Raw genomic sequence first — 23,923 nt, forward strand, 5'->3', positions numbered from 1 at the left:
CACTCATTGTGACGTACCTTGTCATTACTGCCCTGAGTCACCGCAGTCGCCACGTCAAGGATGCCGTTATTCTAACGTCTGGTAACTTGTAGTTCATAATATTTACACGAAGCGAGTACATTAATAATCTAGTGCTATTTAATTGACCTAAATTGAACGGCTTACAAAGCATACTTGATTTTATGAACCAATACTCATCAAGCGTTCTGGTTGGGATTATAGGTCATTCGAATGCCATTTATGCTAAAAACTTCCATCTCATGTCTCAAGATGAGCTGTGGAATTCATGTAACGCCATCTGCGGGCCCCGGTAAAGGCTTAACCCAAGATCACCCATAATCATTTGCCTATCTATACTAAAAATAGATGAAGGTAGATAGGCAAAAGAGCAGTCTTCGAATTCACGCCAAGAATAAAGTTTAAAAAATGTAAGCCTCGTCTGTGTGTTGCACTAATGCACCGGTCATCGTTCTCATCGATCCCGTCGCTTGCGACGAAGGGCTCGACGAGTAATTTAACCCTCAGAGAGCCCACTGAGTTTCTCGCCGGATCTTCTTAGTGGGTCCCGTTTCCGATCCGGTGGTAGATTCTGCGAAGCACGTCTCTTGCTAGGGTTCGTGTTAGTAACGTCATCAGGTTTGAGCCCCGTGAGCTCACCTACTAGTTGAGGCGACGCTGATATAGCCTCTCAAGGCTATCAGTTTAGGAAGAAAAAAAAAAGCACTAATGAGAACATCTTGTTATTATCGGAAATCAGGGATTCGCTCTAGTATACCTAAAAACTTATAGCCCGATTTCAGTATAGACAATAAATATTATTTTTCACTCATCTATTTCAGAATTCACCTTGGAAGTTCTCAAATAATGACGTTATATTTTTCGTAGCCGTCGTAATGATAAAAATTTCCTTATACAGGTGATCGCTTACGTATCCTAATAATTTATTTTGGTCCTCTGTTCTATTCAAATTATTTAAACTACTTCCTTTTCAGTTTTGGCAACGGTTCAGTGTCAGAATACGACGGCATTTCAAATGATTTTTAATGAAAAAAAAAATTGTTAACATACACACGCAGAAATATTCGAGATCTCCTCCGAGCAAGTCAAAAACTAAAATCAAATTAAAACTCTCAATTTCATCGACTCGACATCTAGGATCATAGATAATTTAGTTTTCTGATTTCCGCATTTGTTGTTCTTCGATGTTGTTGTTTTTTTTTTTTTTGTTAGTATAAAATTAGCGATCTTCCGCCTAAGCGTTGGGAGTTGGTTCGATTTGAACAGACTGTGTCGGGAGATTGACAACATCGACGTAAAAACCAATGTTAAGCCTAACAATGACCTCGTCTTTGTTTTCGGCTTTTATAAACAAAGTTCAGGTTACCTTCATAATAATACAATACAGTAGCATAAATGACACTTAAATAATTTATTCACAATTATTAGGTGTAGATAAAATGAATATGTTACTGGTCGTAGTAAAAGAGATGCAAACATGGCTTCAGTTGGCCGCCAACGCTTCTTCATCAATATTCATTCATAATAAGAATATCATTACCGTATTTTCCTTTAGTGCCATAGATCTTGTTTATTTCTGCCCCGAAGTAATCATGTGACCCAGTTTGAAAATGATGATAGCCGCTATTACACTGTTCGTTATTACGCGGTGGTTGTGGGCTAAGCTCTAACACCCCTGGTGAGCATTAGCTGTCTAAAAGTATTCATAAAATAAATGATAAATCCGTTTATATCCATAACATTATTTTATTTGGAAGACATCGTTAAAGACTTAATTAGTATGTAGCTAAATAAAGGCCTAAAACTTTTGTTTACATTTTGATAGATCAATACTACACACATTACAATCTAAAGTATTCTAAAGTATATAGAATGAAACGGAAAGTACTGATTCGTAAATAAGCTTGAAAAGATTTGTTTAAATTTTCGTCCGTCTATTTAGAGAGCAATATTGCTCACTGTTTTTTCATATATGTATTTGATTACACGCACTTTGAATGACAAACACAAAATTTAAGGCAATATAGTTTATCTAAGAACAAGGGCTACTAACTTTTTATCACATTTTTTAAATTAACAGTTTTGTGAAGACGACCTCCGGCAGATCTAATTACGGAGTCCATAGACACTGCAATGTGAAATTAATTTAAAGCCAAAAAACAAAAAAATTTAGCATTGAATGCTAAATGAATTGCTAAATGAACATTGGATGTTGCTATTTTTTATTATTTTCATTTTCTAAAAATAAATATACATATTTGGTTAATAATACATTAAACTTATGGCACTAATTTGTAAATGCTTTATGCAAACTCTTAGAAAAGTTATACATACTTACATAAGAAAATAACAATTTAATTATTAAAATTAAAAATAAACGATTGAGCTGCAAAAAAGTTCCCAGTACCACTCAAGATGATGTAAGGATTTAAACGATACCCCAAATCTGTTCAAACATTTAAAAGTTATAGTGCAGTAACGAAACCCAAACATATGAAATCTGAAAATGTCCCTTTTTTGAGCTGTCGAGTACAAACTTAACAGTCTTTAGTGATTATACAATAAAATGCATTGGAATTACGGATGGCTAATACCAACTCGCTACTTATATTTCTTTCAAGGTCTTCCGCAGAACATCCAGATAAATAGCAGCATGTTTAGGTTCGAAAATTAATGCTGGTCTCAGACGAATTGCACGTACACCACATACTCCCCCCAAAACACCTAAAAAAATACATTTTTGCAATTCACACACAGTAGAATTGAAAGCTTCAAAATGTACTAGTTCAAATGTCGCAGGCTAAAGCCTGTAAGCTGGGGGCCGCAGAAGGGTTTCGCCCAGCTCAAGCCCAATATGAGGCGACCCCTCCTTGGTGAAAGTTACGGGGCGACCTGAGGAAGTGTACCACGAGACGTGCTTTAGCACGCTGCATGAGAGCAATTCTACGGAAATTCTAGGGAGCAAACGGTTAGCGGTATATTGCGTTCTGATCCAGCGGGGTATACCGAAACAACAGCGACATCGCCTAGGGCGTCCCGAAGGGCTGCCGTACCGGGACGGCCGACGTAGTCGTTGACTATCCGCCTCGACGACCTGATGGTCGGTCTCTGACCAGGTTCTAACTCCATTCTGACCCCAGGCGGAGATCGGATGTCTTGTCAACGTCTTGTCTTGTCTTGTCAACGTCAAATGTCTTGTCTCTCTCAAATTTTTAACAATTTCTCAAAATATCAAAATAATAGCAATCTGTCTGGCTTATTCAGGTTATATTTATATTCGATAGCTTTCTTGAGCCTGAGCAGTAACAGTATCCTCTAAATACCTAATTCCTATAGATACTGATGGTTATGTTGATGGTAGCATCTTGATGTAAAAAAGATCGCAAGTTTAGATATATTATTTTGTCTATTTCTGATACGAAATAATTATGTGGACGAGCCCACAGCCCACCTGGTGTTAAGTGGTTACTGGAGCCCATAGACATCTACAACGTAAATGCGCCACCCACCTTGAGATGTAAGTTCTAAGGTCTCAATTATAGTTACAACGGCTGCCCCACCCTTCAAACCGAAACGCATTACTGCTTCACGGCAGAAATAGGCAGGGTGGTGGTACCTACCCGTGCGGACTCACAAGAGGTCCTACCACCAGTAATTACGCAAATTATAATTTTGCGGGTTTCATTTTTATTACACGATGTTATTCCTTCACCGTGGAAATCAATCGTGAACATTTGTTGAGTACGTATTTCATTAGAAAAATTGGTACCCGCCTGCGGGATTCGAACACCGGTGCATCGCTCAACACGAATGCACCGGACGTCTTATCCGTTAGGCCACGACGACTTTTAGGTTTAAAACAGATGATTCAAGCTTTAGGCTTAGGTCTGAGAGTTGAGAGTGGAATTAACATTTCAATGTTTATGAGCTGCGATAACAGCAAATATCAATTGGTTTTGGATGGCATCATCAAAAACTGAAAAAGGAATAGTTGCTGGGCGTATTATGAGCATGCACTTAGGAACCACCATCGTGCATACTTCTGTCCCGTAACAACCCTACATTCTAAGTTTGAAAGGGTTAAGGCATTCAGAACACGATTTACATCTTCGATGTGTTGTCTACAGGCAACGTTGTAAACAATTAACGCCCAACGGACCTTGGACTTATTTTATTCGCTTACTCCAATATAACACAAGTACCAATATAACATTCTTACCGTTTTTCTTTAATCCAGCGTTTATCTTATCCCTTGTTTCAGTAGTGGGAGCATTATAAGCCAAGAACGTGCCTCGCCCACGAACACTATGTATTACTCCAGGGAACTCCTTTTCCAGATCGTGTAGGCCATTTTTCAAAACGTTTCCGGTCTTATTGACTAAATCCAGCAAGTTTTCCTGTTTAATGACCTTGAGAACGCGCTCGAGTAAAATCAATTTACCTGGATCCCCCATCCACGTGTTGAAAACTCTGTACGCGTGCGGAGGTCTGAAAGTTGATTGAGAGAAAACACGTTAAATATAAATATAATTTTGGTTAGCACAAAACTATTGTTGGTTTACGTCATCGTTATTACGACACCTACTTAAAATCAGCAGTGAAGTAGAATCCTCCAGTCAACATTTTCTTGCTAAAGGTGACGACGTCGGGTGACGTCGGTAGATCGAAGTGTTCATAACACCACATTTTCCCGGTTGGACCACATCCGGTTTGCACTTCATCAACAATAAATGCAACCGCCTTCTGCATTTTTTTATAATAAGAGATTAGTATTTTAATATTAAAGATCACAACCAGTATTCACTTCGTATGGTTTAATTTTAGTTACCTCCTTAGATAATTTTTGAAGGTCTCGAAAGAATTCCGGTGAAGCTTCATTATCACCTCCTTCGGACTGAATTGGTTCCACAACAATGCCAGCAACCGGATTGCCCTTTTTTTTATACTTCTCAATTAGGTCAGCCACTTGCTCAAGACATCTGCAATTTAGTTACTAATTTATCGTGCCTATAGCTTTATTAGTTACTAGCGACTCGCCCTCGCTTCGCTTCGGAAACATTAAATTTTATTATTGATGATAGCTGAGTCCCGCGATGTTATCCGCGGTTATTCTCGTACCGCGGGTGACGCCACGGGGCGAAGCTAGTCTAAAAAAAAGTAGGATAAGTTACTCCTTATATCATCAGCTACCTGTCAGTGAAAGTCTCGTCAAAATCGGCCCTTCCGTTCCAGAAATTAGCCGGAACGAACAGACAGACAGACAAAAATTGTAAAAAAATTTATTTTGGTGTACGTACCGTATATATTCATATGCATGTAGTAAAAAGCGGTTATTTCAATATTACAAACAGACACTCCAATTTTATTTATATGCATAGATTATTATTCTTGTTAAGCTTGTGATTGCATTTCTTGTTATTAAAGCAATATTAACATTCGTAGAAGCGCTGGACACGATAATATTATTTTTTTAATTATACAAAACATTTAACGAAAAATAATAATTTACTAATGTTGTGTGTACAGCACTTAATGTGACATAAAAATTAAAATGAAATGACAAGTCATCAAAGGTTACGTGAACCCAGGATCATCACAATAAAAAACTGACGCCACCCACCTTGGGACATGAGATCTAAAACAATTGTATAGAATCACGGTGCAGGTGGTCTAAATCCTACAAACCAATAATTAATAATAAATAATACATTAAACTATATAGATCTGATTAAGGTTACATCTCCGAAGATTGGTTGCCTTATATTCCCAAGAGCTGTGCTTCGTAGAATTTACCGCCGGATCGGAATCACGACTCGCTGAGAAGATCCGCCAAGAAACTCAGTGTGTTTATACTTTATATTATGTCTAGGGACACAGTTTGAGTAGCGCATGCGGTTGTACTGGCCGTTCCGGACAACCGATAACCGTTGGGGTAAACTCGTTCTTGAGTGGAGACCGCAAATTGGAAAACGCAGTGCAGGACGCCCTCAGGCTCAATGGAGTTATGATCTGTGCAGAATAGCTGGTCAGAGCTGGATGAGAGAAGCAGAGTATCGTGCTCAGTGGCGAGCAATTGAGAGGTCTATGTTCAGCCGTGGACTGCTATAGTGATGATGGATGCGGTGGTACATCGCTTATTATAGACACTTGTGACAATATACGGAGTAAAATCGGAACTCACTTGTTTTATTTATAAAGGGCAGTTAACACCTTTACTACGCCTTAGAAACCATACAGTGGTGACCCCGAGGATTCGAACTTTATACCGTGCGTTTTTCTGTGTTGTGAATGTGTTTTTGGAACTTGGACCGGTACGACCTACTATTGCGATTGCGACCTGCAACTGTCAAACAAACCATGGCTCCGGAAGCTGCTCTCTAACTGGCAAGCACCAACGTATCATCACGCAAACCAGAGTTTTGGACGAATCAACCACGCCTTTGGTTCATCCAGATTGAGGCGATCCTGTGCCCGCAGAAGCTAGGCGACGAGCCAAAATACAACTTGGTAATCGCGAAATTAAGCAAGGATGCCATCGCCCAAGTTACCGATTTTTTGGCCAAGCCACCGGACAAAAAATAGATATAATGCTCTGATGGAGAAATTACGTCAAGTTTTTGAAGAGTCAGAGGCCCGGAAACTATACAAGCTGATTGGTGAGATGGAGCTTGGTGACCAGGGCCCATCCCAGCTGTTAACAAGGATGACTGACCTGGCGCGGGGGAAGGTGAACGAAGACACTCTGTCTTTGGTGTGGAAAAGACATCTCCCGATGTGGGTACGCGCAGTCCTCACCGTATCTGAGACCAACGACTTGGCGCAGCTCACCAAACTCGCCGACGAAGTGCTGGAACATACTTCACACACCACGTCTCAGGACATCTGCAGAGCTGATCACAACATTCCTGTGAGCCCCGACGACCTAGAGAAGACGGCAATTATTACGCCGTTCGGTCTCTATAATTGCCGTCTTCTCTATGAATTTCCACGAATGAGTTTTGGCCTTAGCAATGCAGCCCAAACTTTTCAACGATTTATGAATAACTCGGTGTTGCGGGGAATACAAGCTTTGAACTCGGACGGTGACATTACTGAAGATTCTGATTTTTTATACTGTTACTTAGATGACGTAATCGCCGATAGTCAAAATGCAAATGAGCATAAGTCACAACTGGACGCGCATTTTAAGTGTTTTGACGAATTCGGCCGAAACCCTTGAAAAGTTGAGACAATTTTTAGGGATGTTGAATTTCTATAGAGCTCACTAACCAAAAGCAGCCCAGCGGCAAACTGAGCTCTATAAATTTTTAAAAGGCGCCATAAAGAATAAGTCGAAGATACTATAGGACGAAAAATCGGATAGTGCGTTTTTACAGTGTAAACGCGACTTACAAGAGGCAGCGTTATTAACTTATCCAAGCGAGAACGCTCCCTTATGTCTCATGGCGGACGCATCTAATGATTGCGTAGGCACGGTACTACAAACTGAAGTCCGAGGTTCTTTAAAATCTTTAGGATACTTTTCTAGACGTATGTCGGATACGGAGCGTAAGTATAGCGCTTACGATCGGGAACTGTTAGCTATCTATCTCAGCATACAACATTTTAGGTATATGCATCTACATCTTGTAAAAATGAATATTTAAGAAAATCGAATAAAAATAAATTTAAAAAAAGGACATACCCGCTGAGTTTCTTGTCAGTTCTTCTCAGGACGGAGACTAGTTTTTGTGAATTGGCGGTAGTTCTTTTTGACGTTCAACAAGTGTGTACTTTACGTTGAACAATTTTTTTTTATTTCATTTGATTTGATATGACGCACTTTTACAGTGCTACCAGATCATAAACCGTTAACTCATTGCGTTTAGACAAAAACCTAGCGCGAAAGATACTCCACGACGTACTCGACAACTCATGTTTATCAGTGAGTTCACGACTGATATTTGATATGTGAACGGTTCCGAGAAAGTAGTCGCAGACTGCTTATCGCGCACAGAAACAATAACTTGTCCCACGAACATCGACTACCAAGAATTATTCCAAGTGCAAAATGCTGACGGCGAATTGTCGGAGTTGTTAAAGTTACCGGACACGAACTTTAATTGTAATATTAGAAAAAGAATCACTACCTGATTCTGACCAAGCTATTTATTGCGACGTGTCAACTAGCCATATTCGACCCTATTTGCCTGAAAGTTTTAGGCGTAAGGCATTCCAGATGTTGCATAATATAAGCCATACAGGTATAGGATCGACCCGGAAATCAGTTAGCGAAGGATTTTATTGGCCTAATATGAACAAGGCCGTAGGTCTCTGGGCCAAAACATGTGTTCATTGCCAAAAGATTAAAGTCACGAGACACACAATCTCGCGATTCGGCGAATTTCAGCGGGTAGATCGATTTGAGTATGTTCATTTAGATCTAGTCGGCCCACTGCCGACGTCACAAGGTTATAGGTACTTGTTGACGTTAATCGACCGAACTACACGGTGGCCTGAGGCTTTCCCTTTAAAAGATTTTTCTGCTGACGCGGTAGCTAAAGCGTTTTATGAAGGTTGTATATTACATTTTGTGTGCCCCGTAAGGTTAACTAGTGACCAAGGTACTCAATTAGGGACTCATCACAACACGCTTCTAAAGTACTTAGGTGTAGTGTAGGAGAGAACTACCCCATACCACCCACAGGACAACGGTATCGTCGAGCGTTGGCATCGATCTCGCAAAACATATTTGCGAGTGAGGTTAGAATGCACGGACAGTACATGTATTGATCAGATACCTACGGTCTAGCTCGGGTTACGCGCTGTTGCACGTAGCGACACAGGTGTCAGCGCTGCACAAATGGTTTATAGCGATAATATCAGGTTACCGGGAGAGTTTTGTGATAACACAAAACAACAATGTAGGTAATAACGATGCAGAGTTACTTCGGAAAATTGCGGAATCTATTCACAGAGTTCTACCTGTTCCAAATAAGAACAGAGATCAAAAATCTATTTTTGTACACCCTGATTTGAATACGTGTTAATTTGTTTTTGTACGAAATGAGGTTAAGCGTTCGTCTCTTGAACCTTCTTACTCAGGACCATATAAAGTTTTACGGCGAAGTTCTAAAGTTTTAAAAATTCATTTTCCGCATAGACAGACGCGTGTGTCGATAAATAGATTGAAACCGGCACATAATCTCAACGAGGAGGACGTTGCGACATCGTTCTTATGTCCACCCATTATGGACGATATTTTTTTGCCTTATAATGTGCCAGTGTCTAAACAATGTAGTGTCGTTCCGACTCCTACATACTCACGTAGCAGTAGGCAGGTACGAAAACCTGTATGATTTATTAACTGAGGCTGAGGAATTTCATTATTTGAAACTCGATATCGACACCAATTTACCTATGAGCTGTCCGTCAGCTGCCACTATCCAGTTGCACGAAGTCACACCTAAACCTCAACCGCAGGAAACAAGAAGTTCGGCTTTCGTGTAGTGTTTTCGTATAAAAGTATTTTTGTGTAATTTACGTACGGATAAATTAATGTTTTTCTGAAATTAGACATTTCTTTTTTTCTCTTGTTTTTATATATTGTATTATTTTTGTGTCATGTTTATTGTGTATGCAAAGGACAATGCCCAAAAGTGGGCCAACTTTATGTCAAAACTATTTGTACTTTAAAAACTATGCCTTATTTTTTCACGTTGTTTAGTTTATGTATCAACATTACTTTCAACCTGGCATTGTTTTCCAAAAAAATAAATTACTTATTTGATAACATCCCAAAACTATCCATGCCTTAGTTTTTAAATTCGCCAATAGGCAAAGGGCTTAACCCATACAGCCTTATAGCAAACCTATATGCTGTCAAACGAAAGAGTTGTTTGTGACTTGAACAACAAATTTAAAAAAATTAGCTAATGCTTATAATTCACAGGCTTCTTAGTTTATTTTTGTTCAATTCAATATTTATATATTGTAATAATAATTATTACTTAAAACCATGAATTATTTAATATTTTTAGATATTAATGATTTCATTAGTAAAAATATCAATGGCCTACCATTACTCTATTCTTATTATATATGATCAGAGAGTTTTGGCAGCAACCCGAATGAAGCGTCACTTGAATTTTTATTTTAATGTTTTTTTAATAGTTTATTGTGTAATTTGTATTATTTGTATTTGTAATATCGTGTATAAAAGGTCTGCGTAAGCTCATGCTCAGTCAATGTGGTATTCGTCGAGTTGACGTCAAAACTCCCAAAAAGCAATAAAAAGAATTACACCGGCTTTTTATTGACATAAAAATTATATAACTTCGACAGACTAGGCTGTATAGGCTACGCTCTTTGCCTGCTTATTGGTGAATTTAAAAACAACAACAACAATATCGTTGCCGGCTTCCGGATTTTCATTTCATTTTATTATTATTATGAGGATATAATAATAATAAATGTACGTAAGGGCTTATTTCTAGCAACATTAACCACAATTAACTTATTTAATACTGTAAATAATTATGAGAGCAATCATTGATTTCCATTTTTTTTTTTTTTTTTTTCCTACCTAAGCTGAGAGCCTTGAGAGGCTATGTCAGCGTAACCCTAACTTTTGTAGGTGAGCTCACGGGGCTCAAACCTGATGACGTTGCTAACACGAACCCTAGCAAGAGCCGTGCTTCGCAGAATCTACCACCGGATCGGAAACGCGACCCACTGAGAAGATCCGGCGAGAAACTCAGTGGGCTGTGTCTGGGAGTTAATTTACTCGTCGAGCCCTTCGTCGCAAGTGACGGGTTCGACGAGAACGGTGACCGGTGTTTTCCAAGAAAACAATTAACAACTTAATTTTAGCTGCAGAAAAAAACAGATTTCTCTTAAACCTGGGTGAGAATATAAAAATCGTTTTCTGAATATGAAACGATATTTCTTTGTCTATCAAATTAAGTTAAAACCATCATGACAGGACAACTTTTTTTTTAGGGGCCCAAACGCCCATAGAAAATGGGCATTGTCCTTTGGAAATTAGTTTAAGTATGTAATTATAAAATGTAGCTTTTTTTTAAATGTACGGATTTATAATTGTAAATAGACATGCTTTAACAAAAACCGACTTCAAATAGAAAAATAAGATATTCCAAAACAAATTATTAGACACTAAAAACAATAATCATCGAAATCGGTTGGCGTGATATTGAGTTATGTCGCGCACGTATTTAATGCAAATTTAAGACTTATATGGTTTTCTCATGGAAACCATTATCAGAACTGGACTATACTGGACTGGGAATGGGGACCACACGGGAAGCGTCAGCTTTCTAATAAAAAAAGAATCATCAAAATCGATTCCCTCAGTCAAGAGTTATGAGGTAACAAAGATTTAAAAAAAACAAGGCCAATTGAGAAATTCCTCCTCCTTTTTTGAACTCGGTTAAAAAAGGAGGAGGGGCTTATGTAGGGACACAGTTTGTGTAGTGCATGCGGTTGTACATCGCTTGTCAGTCGTACATAGCGGACTTTTTGGCGGAAACGCGAGGAGTGAAGTTGTGTGATTTGTTTTATTTTGTCTATTTAGTGTTTCTTCAGGTTTAAATGTGTAATAACGGTGGTTTATTAACTGTTTAATATCCGTGAAAGTGCACAAATGTGGAAAAATGAAACAAAGCCGCTGGACGTAACTTCTCGGGATCCCCCAAAAAGTCCACTGAAAAAATCTGAGTAAATGACCACCATTTTACTGGGATTATATTTGATCCCATAATAATATCATCTCATCTCATTTCATTTCATTTCATCCCAGTTGATTAATGTCTCAAATTAATCATCTCCATTTCATTTCATTTCACTCCATATTATCACTTTTCATAAAAATAAGAATAAGACATGACCTAAAGGTCTTAGTTACCAGGACATAAAATTCCTTAAAAAAATCGTACATAGCCCGCCCGACAAGTCAGACACTTGTGACAATATACAGAGTAAAATCGGAACGGACTTGTTTTATTTATAAAGGGCACTTAGCACCTTTACAACGCCTTATAAACCGGACATGAAGTATTACATAGTATTAGTAAAAATGTTATTAACACTGATAAAAATCTGTTAGTAACATTATAAGCCACCGTCACCTGTCCCTTTATATAGTCTCGACGAGTATTGCATGAATGCTTCTAATACTACTTACTTCTAATACTTCTATTATGGTAGTATGTTTTATATGTGGCGTGAACCAAAATAAATGTAATGTTATTTTCTGAAAGGTATTCATAAAGATCACTAAAGATTTTGAAGCAAATTGTTAAGTATATAAACCTGTAAGAGTAAAATTGTAATGATACCTCTTGTCTTCTTGCTTATTTTCATTAATATTTTCTTCAAGGGGATATTTGTATCTGGGGAAAGGAGCAACCGGCCAATCAAAAGCTGGGCAGTCTAACTTATGCAATGGCTTCGATCTAGTAGTAGACAGAGCTCCAAATGTTCGACCGTGGAAACTTCCCTGTTTAACAACAAAGTTACATGACAATATATTTTGTAAAGTCCCGTTCTCATAGCGTTCCCAGTGGCGGATTAAAGGTCCAGAGCGCCCTAGGCAATCACTTTATCGGCGCTTCTGTACCGGCCATAAATGGCCTTCATAATACTATAAATTTTAACTAGTTGTTTTTGCAATTACGATGACGTTGTATCATCAAACCCTAGACTTTAGTAGACCAGGACCCTTGTACTTAATCTAATGCGCGAATGAAATACAAACAAACCCGCAATATTGCATAATACAATCGATATATCGAGTATATCGATGCTTGTGCCATATAATCTATTATAGATTTAGATAATATCAGCATCAGCATTTAGTTCTTAATCGTCGATATGTTATTTTCTTTATTTATTTAAAAATTCTGAGATCGCAATGCCTTGTAAAACTATACGCCCCTAGGCACGTGCCTAGTTTGCCTTACGGATAATCCGCCTCTGAGCGTTCCCAATTCTAAATAAACCTGACTTAATTGCAAGCAGATTTATAAATAATCGGAGTGATTTCATTTGATGTTGCCCATTTATTACCGACACGATAAAACGTTTTTTTTTTCTTAATCACTCTTTTTTTAAACTATTATTTATATTTGCTTCTTTTGACCTTAACGATGATAATTTTATAATAAGCAAAAATTGGCTTTTTAATGCTCCACATGTGAAAACAGGTTATTAATATAAGGTCGGTCTGAGCCCGGACAGTAGCGCAGCCGAGAAGCAGTAATGCGTTTCGGTTTGAAGGTAGAAGCAGCCGTTGTACTGTAAAAATGGGACTAGATCTCATGTCTAAACCACCACATAGTAACCACTTGACAACAGATGGGCCATGAGCACGTCTACCATCTAGACACAAAAAATATATTTAAAAATAACCATTTCATCCAATGCATTACTATTATATGGGACTCTCCCACTTTGAGCGACCAAGATCTTTCTATTCGGTGATAGGTTCTGTGCCTACCGGAGTTGGAAAGGAGAATTGCGGTTCAATTCCTGACGAGTCTGAGAAACAGCTATCATATTCAAGGAAGACAGCAGGCGCGTACACCTTAGTACGTGGCGCAAGACACTATCGTGTTTTTAAGGGTTGATCCTGAAGACCCTAATCAGGATAAGAGTATAATTTTAAATTTAATTTTTCTATTATCGTATTGTAATCGGTCCTTAATAAGTGTGCAAAGCTTAAATCCAAATCGTTTCCGTTACATACATACCATGCTAATTAAAGTGTTAATAATAGCAGTGAATGTAAATGTGCCTCCCACTTCGAATTAGGTACGTGCCTAATTAACAATATTCTGTTGTGCGGGATAAACTCTGATGTAATCATACCTCAAATGATAATATTGACAGTTTAGGTGATCCAGGAACTTGATTCAACATACAACTGTCAATTTCTTCGGGTGTGAAATCCAGTTTTCCTCCGCGTTCCCGGGTCTGATACCATATGAATACAGTTTTATACGCATTCTCAATAGAACAGGAGCCACACATCATTGTCGCTATGTTGTCCAACCCAACGGGTCCAACAGATAATAACACATTTTTCAATTTCTCTGGCCAATCAGCTGAAGGAAAAACTCCCAGAGCTGGCCTATTAATCAAAGATTTCTGAAATAGTATACAAAATATTAGTTTAAATCAATAACACAAAATTAATTGAAATAAAATTGAAATTACGTACAAGATTGTGTTGATCTTCAAATGCGCTTAATAATTCAGGATGATTATACCCCACGGGAAGAGAAGATATTTGTGTGAAAGCATCTAGGAATGCATTACCATCGGCGTCAAAGAAATAATTTCCAATACTTTTGTCATAATCAGCAAAAAGCTGAACTGCTCCCGCTTGCTAAAAGCATATATGTATTCCAGTTTAACTTGTAGTATGGCATACGTGATAAAATCCCTATTCGATTGAACTCTTTGAAATCTAATCGTTTTTTACTTCATATTGGATGTTAGTCGTTCTAAGTTTAATGCTATTTACTGGCATCCAAGACGAATTAATAACAATAATGTTGGCCGTTTCAGAGAGAACAGATGAGAAGGCACAAAGATTCAATAGATATTATTTTTCCTACCTATACTGATAGCCTTGAGAGGCTATTTCAGCTTCGCCTTAACGTGTAGGTGAGCTCACGGGACTCAAACAGGGAGTGTGGCTAACACTGGCCCTAGCAAGAGCAGTGCTTCGCAGAATGTACCACCGGATCGGAAACGCGACCCACTGAGAAGATACGGCGAGAAACTTAGTGGGCTGTGTCTATGTGTTAATTTACTCGTCGAGCCCTTCGTCGCAAGCGACGGGTTCGGCGAGAACGGTGACCGATGCTTGAGGTACCTAAAAGCACCGTTAATGGATCGGGAAGATCCGTAATGACGTGTTTGGGGCGACGTCGACTGTTTACAGGACGTACACAGGATCGGGTATGGTTGGATGTGTAACACGTAATTCATGGAATGCAATTATTATTATTTTTATTGCTTAGACGTGTGGACGAGCTCACAGCCCACCTGGTGTTAAGTGGTTACTGGAGCCCATAGACATCTACAGCGTAAATACGCCACACACCTTGAGATATAAGTTCTAAGATCTCAGTATAGTTACAACGGCTGCCCCACCCTTCAAACCGAAACGCATTATTGCTTCACGGCAGAAATAGGCGGGGCGGTGGTACCTACCCGTGCGGACTCACAAGAGGTCCTACCACCAGTAAAATGCATTGGAATCACTCAACGTTCTCGTTGACCTATTTTTTTACAAGGGAACAAGTATGAACTTTAAACGAGTTTACACTTAAATTCCACGATGGTGGAATAACAACGTGTTATAAATGAGACACGCAGAAATGGGGCAGCCTTTGTAACTATACTGAAACCTTAGAAGTCATATCTCAAGGTGGGTGGCGGCATTTACGTAGATGTCTATGGGCTCCGGTAACTACTTAGCACCAGGCACCCAACTAAGCAATAAAAAATAAAAATTATCATCCAATCAGATTATTAAATCAAAATTAATTTTTAGTCTTAAATCAGTCTATCTAATCTTTGTGTATCGCACCAATGTCCTTGCCTTACTTAATCAATTTAATGTATACATAGATTGAAATTTAAAATTTTTTAATCAGTTTTATTTTTTGGTAGCTGTTCGACCACAAAAAACTTTGATTTCGTTTGTAAGTTAATTCGTTTCGACATCACAGGCCACTACTGATAAAAACCTGCGACTTTACTAATTACCGTTTGGAACAATCAATAAGTTAACTTTACTTAACAATACCTGTAGAGTGTTGAGTTCTTTCAGCAGCTGCTGCGACTTGGGCCCGGGAATCGCTGTTTGAATATTGGGTTTATCTGGTTCATGCTGCAAAACCGAATAAGCCCTAACACCTGAAAACCAATTAAAGGATATAATTAAATAAAGTATAATTGGATATACACCTTAGATACTTTTAATTTTAACGTATCTTTAACTACTTAGTCTGGCCATAAATACTGTTACAATTAAAAATAAACAAAATATTACATTTGAATTTGGAATCTCATTTTTATATGATTGCTCATTGAGTTTTCTCATTTTGGCGCCAATACATTGTACAATATTTTGCGATATTAAAATAGAGTGGGGTAATAAAGAGAACCGAATCGCTGTGATTGCATTACACAAAGTAGGTATGGAGCCAAATGCAATTTTTAAAATTCTCCATACGCTTGGTATTAGTAAAATGTTTGTGTACCGGGCTATTAATAGGTGCAATGAGACCTCCTCTGTTTGTGACAGAAAAAGATCTGGCCGTCCACGTAGTGTTCGTAATAAAAAGGTGGTCAAAGCAGTAAGGGAAAGAATTCGAAGAAATCCTGTCCGAAAGCAAAAGATTTTATCTCGGGAGATGAGGATAGCACCTAGAACCTAGATGACTGCAGCCTATAAGAGACGTACTGGTCATTTCTTAACTGATAATTTAAAAGCGAATAGGGTGGTAAAATCGAAACAACTACTGAAGCGGTACGCAAAGGGAGGTCATAAAATTTTTTTGTTTACGGATGACAATTTTTTTACAATTGAGCAACATTTTAACAAACAAAATGACCGTATTTATGATCAAAGCTCTAAGGAAGCTTCCCAATTAGTCGACAGAGTGCAACGTGGGCACTATCCGACTTCAGTGATGGTTTGGTGGGGTATTAGCTATGAAGGAGTGACTGAGCCATACTTTTGTGAAAAAGGTATCAAAACATCGGCACAAGTGTATCAAGATACCATTCTTGGGAAGGTAGTGAAGCCCCTTAACAACACCGTGTTCAATAATCAAGAATGGTCCTTCCAGCAAGACTCGGCGCCAGGTCATAAAGCTCAGTCTACGCAGTCTTGGTTGGAAACGAACGTTTCGGACTTCATCAGAGCTGAAGACTGGCCGTCGTCTAGTCGTTTTTTATTTATTTTTTAGACAATTTTTTGTTAATGTTTTTATTTTTTTATGATACAGCATACAAAAATACATACAACCCTAAATTTCACCCCTCTACGATCAACCCTATTTTTTATTTGCTAATTAAAAACTTTAAATTTTTTGCAAGAATTTTGTTTTTATTTTGTCATGACTTAGAATTAAAAAATTCATATTACTCTAACATTTTCACCCCTCTACGATCAACCCCTATTATTATTTTTTTTGTTAATTATAAACTTTAATTTTTTTGGCAAGATCTTCATTTTTATTTTGTCATGAATTAAAATAAAAAATCTGATGTTACTCTCAATTTGTCATCCCTCTATGATCAACCCCTATTTTTTATTTGTTAATTATAAACTTTAATTTTTTGGCTATATTTTTATTTTTATTTTGTCATGACTTAAAATAAAAAAAAACATATTACTCTCAATTTTCACTCTTATACGATCAACCCCTATGTTTCCATCCTGATATATTTTTTTTTATTCTATGCGCAGATCCGCACTAAGTTTGCAAGATGTCAATCAAATATTATAATTATTGTAGTACGATAAATTCTTATTCAGAGCTTATAATTTCAGGTTCCTTTAATTATGATTTTTTTTAAATTAAATTTGATCTCCCGCCCTCGTCGGTCGACTACTGATCAACTATCAATCGATCAGTTATCCCCGCCAGGTGTCACCACTCATCCAGCAAACATCACGTAGTAGTGATGAGGACGAAGCCGGTCTCCTGTCTTACTTACTCACTATATGTATATATTTGAGAGCTATACAATACTATACATTTTTCGGCCATGTTTTTTGGTTTTATTTGTGTATCAATAGTATGTTCAGTAGGTTTGAGAATCGGCTACAATCTATTTTTCATACCCCTAAGTGATAAGGGTTGTCCACACCAAACATTTATTATTATTATTTTTTTGGATAATATTTTTTGTGTGGTTGAATCTACGAATAAATAATAAGTAAGGAAGTCTAACTCGGAACAAATTTCACAAAAAAAGTGGCCCCACTTCAAACCAAAACGACGTATGAAACAAAAACCAATCACAACCGAGGTTGGAAATAAACATTATTTGTGATTGGTTTGATTTCAAAACGAAAGCAGGGATTGGGTCATGCACTTGCTGCAATGTCTGCTATGACAGCAGAGTCATGACAGCGTAGACGATATAACAAATGTAATAAGTGGACCGGACAAAGTTAATAATGAAACAATATAATTGTATAATGTTTATGTATTTGTTTTTTTGTAATAAACTCTATATCCCTCGACATATTTTTAATTTATTAAGTTTTTGCCTAGAAGACATTAAAAAATAATCTTTTTTTGCAATGTAGGGAAGACGGATTCTGAGAAATTCAACCATTACACAAATGTGTAATGGTTGAATTTCCATTTCATTTTTTTATAAAATTATAAAAAAATGAAACGGTCATTATTGTCTGGTGACTGTTTTTTGTAAGCGCAGAATATCTTCATTGTCAATTATTTTAGAAAAACACTGTAGATATTACTGACAGAATACTTGTTCGAGTAAGTGATTTTCCGTTATTACGTATTTTCATTATCTGTCTTAGTGTTTCTGTGCGTGTACATATTTATACAACACCACAGATGACGATACGAGAGTCCACCGAAATCTTTCATACTAATCAGATTGTGAAAATACAATTTTTCATTAGCAGGTAGCAATGATAAGCATTCTGGACAGTTGGTTTTCGCTTGCAGTTTTCGGCTTACAAAGCCGGCTGTATAGCCTACATGAATGATGTTATTAGGGTTCAATTTGGTTTGCGTACTATCCGTAAAGAAAAACTGCGTGTGGTTGCAACGACATTTATTGTGCGACTGTCTTAAATGTTGACAAGTAAAAATATCGTAATAGCTACTCTACAATTTGCTCCACTGTTTCTGGCAATTGAAGGCTAGCGTCCAGCATGTTTTGATAGCGTGAATAGAGCATACTTTGCTGGTTTTCACAGGCATCCAGTCATATTCTTGTCTTTTAAACTTAACTGCAGCTATCCATTTTTTTGCAGAATTGCATTGGCAGGAAAACTAAAAGAAAACAAATTAACCAAAATCCATTATCGTTATAAATTATCAATTAAATATACCTATTTTATAATAAAAAATATTTTATCGATATACTTTTCAATATTTAAATACATACATACATACATAATAAAAAATACAATCAAAAATTTACTGATTTCATGTTGCATAGTGTTAACCATCTCGGCTTGATAACATTTTTGCAAATCATGAAATATAATTATAATTTTGCTACTACTTACTAGTGAAAAGTGATCCTGGCTATTTTAGCCTTATATGGTTCCTGCACCACTTCACAACACACGCTGGCATGATTATTGACAACACAATAATAAATCAAAATAAGAGATGTGCTGGCTTTCAAGAACAATATCCAACTGATGACGCGTTGGACACGACTTTTAAACCCCGCCTACTTGGACACGGACTTTGTTGGGTCATTTTTAGAGCGCAGTTACATTTCCTGACTTAATATTTTTCGTAGGGTTGAATGAGGTTTTTTTTTCTACACTAGAATTTCCCTAGAAATCTTATTTAAGGCAACACAACGTTTGCCGGGTCAGCTAGTAACACAGGTCACTCACATGCGCACGAATACGCAAACCCGCAAGTGTAGGACGATATTTGCAAATGATTATGCAAAGTTTTCGCTACATTCGTTGTTTTCCAAGCTGTGTCGGTTTTTTAACAGACATCAAAGCGCGCGAACCGCGAACCTTCGCGTAGTCTCCCACACATTCGTTTGCCCAGTTGCGCCGACGATTGCGAAGGTAACGGACGTATCGCCATTTTCATAGTTCGTGACGTCTACTGTGTAGCGTCACGAGAAATCATCAAAAGAAATCCCATAAAAACAGCATGGCTGTTAATGATGTCTGGGAAAGAATTCAAAACTCTTTTTCTCTTTAATGTTCTATTGACGAATTAAAAAGAAGGAGAAATTCGTGAGACATTCGTAAACAAGTGTAGGAGGAAGCGCAAACGGGTTCGCAAATTGAGTATGCGAACCCATTTGCACAGCCGCTAGGTTTGCGAATGAATGTTTGACGGCCCTTCACATGCGCGCAAATATTCGTACAATGTACGAATATTTGCGTACAATGTACGAATATTTGCGCGCATGTCAGTGGCCGGCATAATATTATAGAAAAATTTTGTCGTCAACGACGACGACGACGTTAAAGCTTTTTTGAAACATGTTCTGAGGTCTGCTGTCATGAGTAATAAGTATCACTTGTTCAATGGGCCAATTTCCCATCGTATCGCACGGTGAAGCATTCTTGGGAGTTTTTCGCGTCAAATCTGCGTAAGACAATCATCAGACAGACATCTATTAGATCTTTTGATGTAATTAATATTTTTCAAGAATACATTTTACCGATATTTATTTTATGACATATCTCTATTTGGTCCCAAATTTTATTTCATCGGTAGGCAGTCGCTTTCTGCCCACCAGCAATAGATAATGTGTAATCCTTTACTTTGTACTCGTTTCCCGCGTTCTATCGCTAGTCGAGAGAAAACTAACTTTGCCGTCTCCCGCGGTTCTAAGTACTAAGTACTAAGAGGTGACAAAAGAGTTTACGCCCTTCACACCTAAAATGAGATATTCTAACAATTCAAAAAAATATGTTAACATGAGATAATGAGATATTTAATGGACTAACGTAATTTTTTTAGCTTGTACAAAAAAAAACTAGTTATTTTTTTAGTCAGACATTTTCAGACTTTGTTGCAACCTGGATATTGATATGTGTGTACAAAAAAAGCTCAAATTCATTAGAGTAACGCTAAAGTTTTGGGAAGCTTAAAGGACAAAGGGAAGATCTTCCACACCGAGCTGGTGATATTGCTCGGTAGACCGACGGTCCAAATGTTGTTGTTCGGAACTTGTATATATGCAAGCTTATCTTGAAAATGTAGTAAGCAAGATTCAGGCATCTGTCAATTATCTTGCGTTGTATGATGGCTACCGCCACAAAACTAGTCTAGCCCGAAAACCTGAACGCATGACTGCTTCCTGGCAGAAAGGAAAGTTCTGGTAACGCGCCACTTTCCCTTTCTAGCAGTGTGTCGCGATGCCACTCGGCAGGCTGATTGTGGTTCAGCGGAATATACCGGAACGCCAGCGGCACCGCTTAGACGATCTGGCTGTCAATCGATGTATGGTCGTCGATTCGTCAATCCAAAAAATTAGGATGGGTCACGTTGTTGTTCTTTTGCTAGTACCTCGCTTTCTTGGAATCTCAAGGGTCCCGAAACACAACAGGCTGGGAAAGCATAAATCGTTTGAGGCGAGAGACCTAATTTCTCTTGTCCCTTGCTGTTAAGCCGGAAGGGAATTGGGATGCCGTGAAAAACTTTCTCTTTTCTTGCAAAAAGTTGTACTCCCAGAAGTCTAACGTCACCAGCTACAATTCATTCCATCCAAGTGTTACACCCAGGCTGGTCAGGTTCCCCCCTACTCTGACCGGGTTTTGACCCCGGACGGAGATCGGACGCCGGGTGTAAGAGTGCAGGGGAGTCGTTTAGTGGGTGGGCCCTAAATTCCTTGGGCCCGCGGTCTGCTCTCAACACCTGCAGATCGTAGAGTCTCACATACCCCGCGCGCCCCCTAGGCGCGGGGACCTCGTAGGAGGTTCGGCCCTCGGCCCGGAAAAAAAAAAAAAAAAAAAAAAGGCTGGTCAGGTTGTACTTGCACAAAAACTACACAGCCCTTTTCATGTAGGATGAATTGCAAATGTGTGCTATGCCATGTCTTGGATGTCATAGATTGACACACCATTGTTGGCTCCTTCTTGTGCAGGTAATCAGTGACTGGAAGGTTGTTATAATCACATGACTATAAGTACAGAGTAGAGAGCCAAGGCCACTGATGAAAATTGATAACTGATCAAATTAATAAATATATATCAGGAACTTGGTGTTTGTCTTCCACAAGCATATGATCCTGAATGATTTGAATTGATTTGACCTCCTGATTCATTGATTGTGTCCATCAATATTATTACTCATTGTAATAAGAGCTTAGACAGTGAAGTATACACTCCAATCACTTTTATTAAATTGTCATTCATTTTCATATTCAGTTTAAAATATTTATTTATTTCTTTAATTGTGTTTTTACGGATTGGGGCCCTATGAGCTATTTAAGACGTTGCACCAATACAATTTTTCTCTTAGAATAATTGTCAATAACTCATTTACAAATAAACTCAGACTTTATAGTCCAACCGATCATCGTTCTTGTCGAACCTGTCGCTTGCAAAGAAGGGCTCGGAAAGTAAATTAACCCACAGACACAGCCCACTGAGTTTCTCACCGAATCTTCTCAGTGGGTCGCTTTTGGATCCGGTGGTAGATTCTGCGAAGTACGGCTCTTGCTAGGGTTCATGTTAGCACGTTAGTAACAACGTCTGGTTTGATCCCTGCAAGCTCACCTACTAGTTTGGTGAATCTAGAATAACCCCTCGAGTTTCTAGAATAGGTAGGGAAAAAAAATGTCCAATAACTAGGGTCACTAGACCAACAATAATAATATTAGCTAAGCCCACATAGTTTGGAACACACTCTTTTCAGAAGCTCCTAAGAGAGATAAAATCAATGTATTGCACCGCTGGGAATGTTTTGAACTTAAAACTAAATAACAGACTTAGTACTGACTTAAACAAAGAAAACTAGATGTCATTAACGGAAACAAATGTAAAAAATCAAAATAGACTAAACATGTCATAATTTTCTTTTGCAAATAATTAATTATTCAGCTTATGTATAAGCGGGTGCGATATATAAAGTTAGTGAGTAGAGTGAATGTAGTTTTTTAAGCAGATCAACTATGATGATTAGTCATGATTTGTTCATTAGACAAAGGGTATTATGAGAACGCAAAAATATGCGAAGAAAAGGCTAGCATATAATAACCTAAATAACACTTTATAATCAGGTATCACTTTATAATCAGACTTAATACAGCGATAGACCAAATTCATACACCTAATTTGTTACATTATCATATAATAAATCATATAATTGATGTACTGCAGTGTGTTTATATTTGATTTTTTTATTGAAAAAGTATTGTATTGTTTTTAGGCATTATGAAGACTGTTAACTTTAGAATGGAATCATGTTCTGATTTTATGAAAGTGATATTACACTAAGCTCCGAAATTTATTGAAGCGTATTTTATTGCGAACTTTGTGGTAGTGAATAGTGGGAAGGTATCATAATAATATTTTTTGTTACAGTTGGACTTTTAAATTTATTTTATCAGGGAAATAAAATATTTGTTGAACTTTTGAAGAAATACATGTTTTCTATGGTGTACAATGGTAACGAAAAGTACAATAAATTAAAAAAATATTTATCTATAATGTTGTCTTCACTAAATTAATTTGGAGAAAGGATTTTTTGTGAATATTATTTCTCAATAAGTACTTACCTCTAAAAACGTGAGCACTTCTTGAAGTTCGTAACAACATTTTGATACTTAGAATCAAGAATTTTGTGGATCGGACTTCTAGATTCTGCTGTACCTTTATATCAATTTTATAATTAGGTAGGTACCTAAGTGTGCAGCAAAAATTTTATTACTCCCCACCATAGATTATACACTTAATATATTTGAGATAGATGCGCAACTCTCATTTTTATTTTTGCTTTAGTTAGAGCCCAGGACAGCAGGCGTCGCTGCTGTCGATTATTAATCTCCCTACCCCCCACCAGGTGGCTTTTTTAGTAATTTTAATATTTTTTATAATTAACTCTCTTTATGAAAAAATCTTATCGTTTAGAATCGCTGAAATTCCCGGTAGTACTTATGAAATATTAAAGAACGTTTGATTGTGTTC

General features: G+C 37.6%; 1 protein-coding gene, 1 long non-coding RNA gene and 1 pseudogene across 2 annotated transcripts; 1 reads left to right on the plus strand and 2 right to left on the minus strand.

Moving 5' to 3' along the window:
• Positions 1 to 1,744: 1,744 nt before the first annotated feature.
• Gabat (4-aminobutyrate aminotransferase) lies at positions 1,745 to 23,694 on the minus strand. The gene is made up of 9 exons (XM_028185862.2): positions 23,515 to 23,694; positions 15,836 to 15,945; positions 14,237 to 14,404; positions 13,885 to 14,163; positions 12,354 to 12,514; positions 4,847 to 4,997; positions 4,604 to 4,761; positions 4,238 to 4,506; positions 1,745 to 2,742 (listed from the first exon to the last, which is right to left on the minus strand). The coding sequence occupies exons 1-9, from the start codon at positions 23,552 to 23,554 to the stop codon at positions 2,624 to 2,626; spliced, it is 1,455 nt and encodes a 484-aa protein (XP_028041663.2). The 5' UTR covers positions 23,555 to 23,694; the 3' UTR covers positions 1,745 to 2,623.
• LOC149502203 (uncharacterized) lies at positions 6,406 to 7,237 on the plus strand (annotated as a pseudogene).
• Positions 18,841 to 20,163, minus strand: LOC149502204 (uncharacterized). Its single transcript, XR_016323694.1, has 2 exons — positions 19,316 to 20,163; positions 18,841 to 19,076 (listed from the first exon to the last, which is right to left on the minus strand). It is a non-coding gene; the product is annotated as an uncharacterized LOC149502204 (long non-coding RNA).
• Positions 23,695 to 23,923: the final 229 nt, after the last annotated feature.

Source organism: Bombyx mandarina, chromosome 10, assembly GCF_030267445.1.
Source record: "Bombyx mandarina strain Sakado chromosome 10, ASM3026744v2".
Classification (NCBI taxonomy): domain Eukaryota; kingdom Metazoa; phylum Arthropoda; class Insecta; order Lepidoptera; family Bombycidae; genus Bombyx; species Bombyx mandarina.

What these genes read in the sequence shown, in the direction of transcription:
- Gabat (XM_028185862.2), bottom strand. Translation starts at nt 23,554, where the DNA reads ATGTTGTTACGAACTTCAAGAAGTGCTCACGTTTTTAGAG. An exon ending in AAGTGCTCACGTTTTTAGAG is followed by an intron (nt 15,946 to 23,514) that starts GTAAGTACTTAT and finishes ATTGGTTTTCAG; the next exon opens with GTGTTAGGGCTTATTCGGTT. An exon ending in TGTCAATATTATCATTTGAG is followed by an intron (nt 12,515 to 13,884) that starts GTATGATTACAT and finishes GTTGTTAAACAG; the next exon opens with GGAAGTTTCCACGGTCGAAC.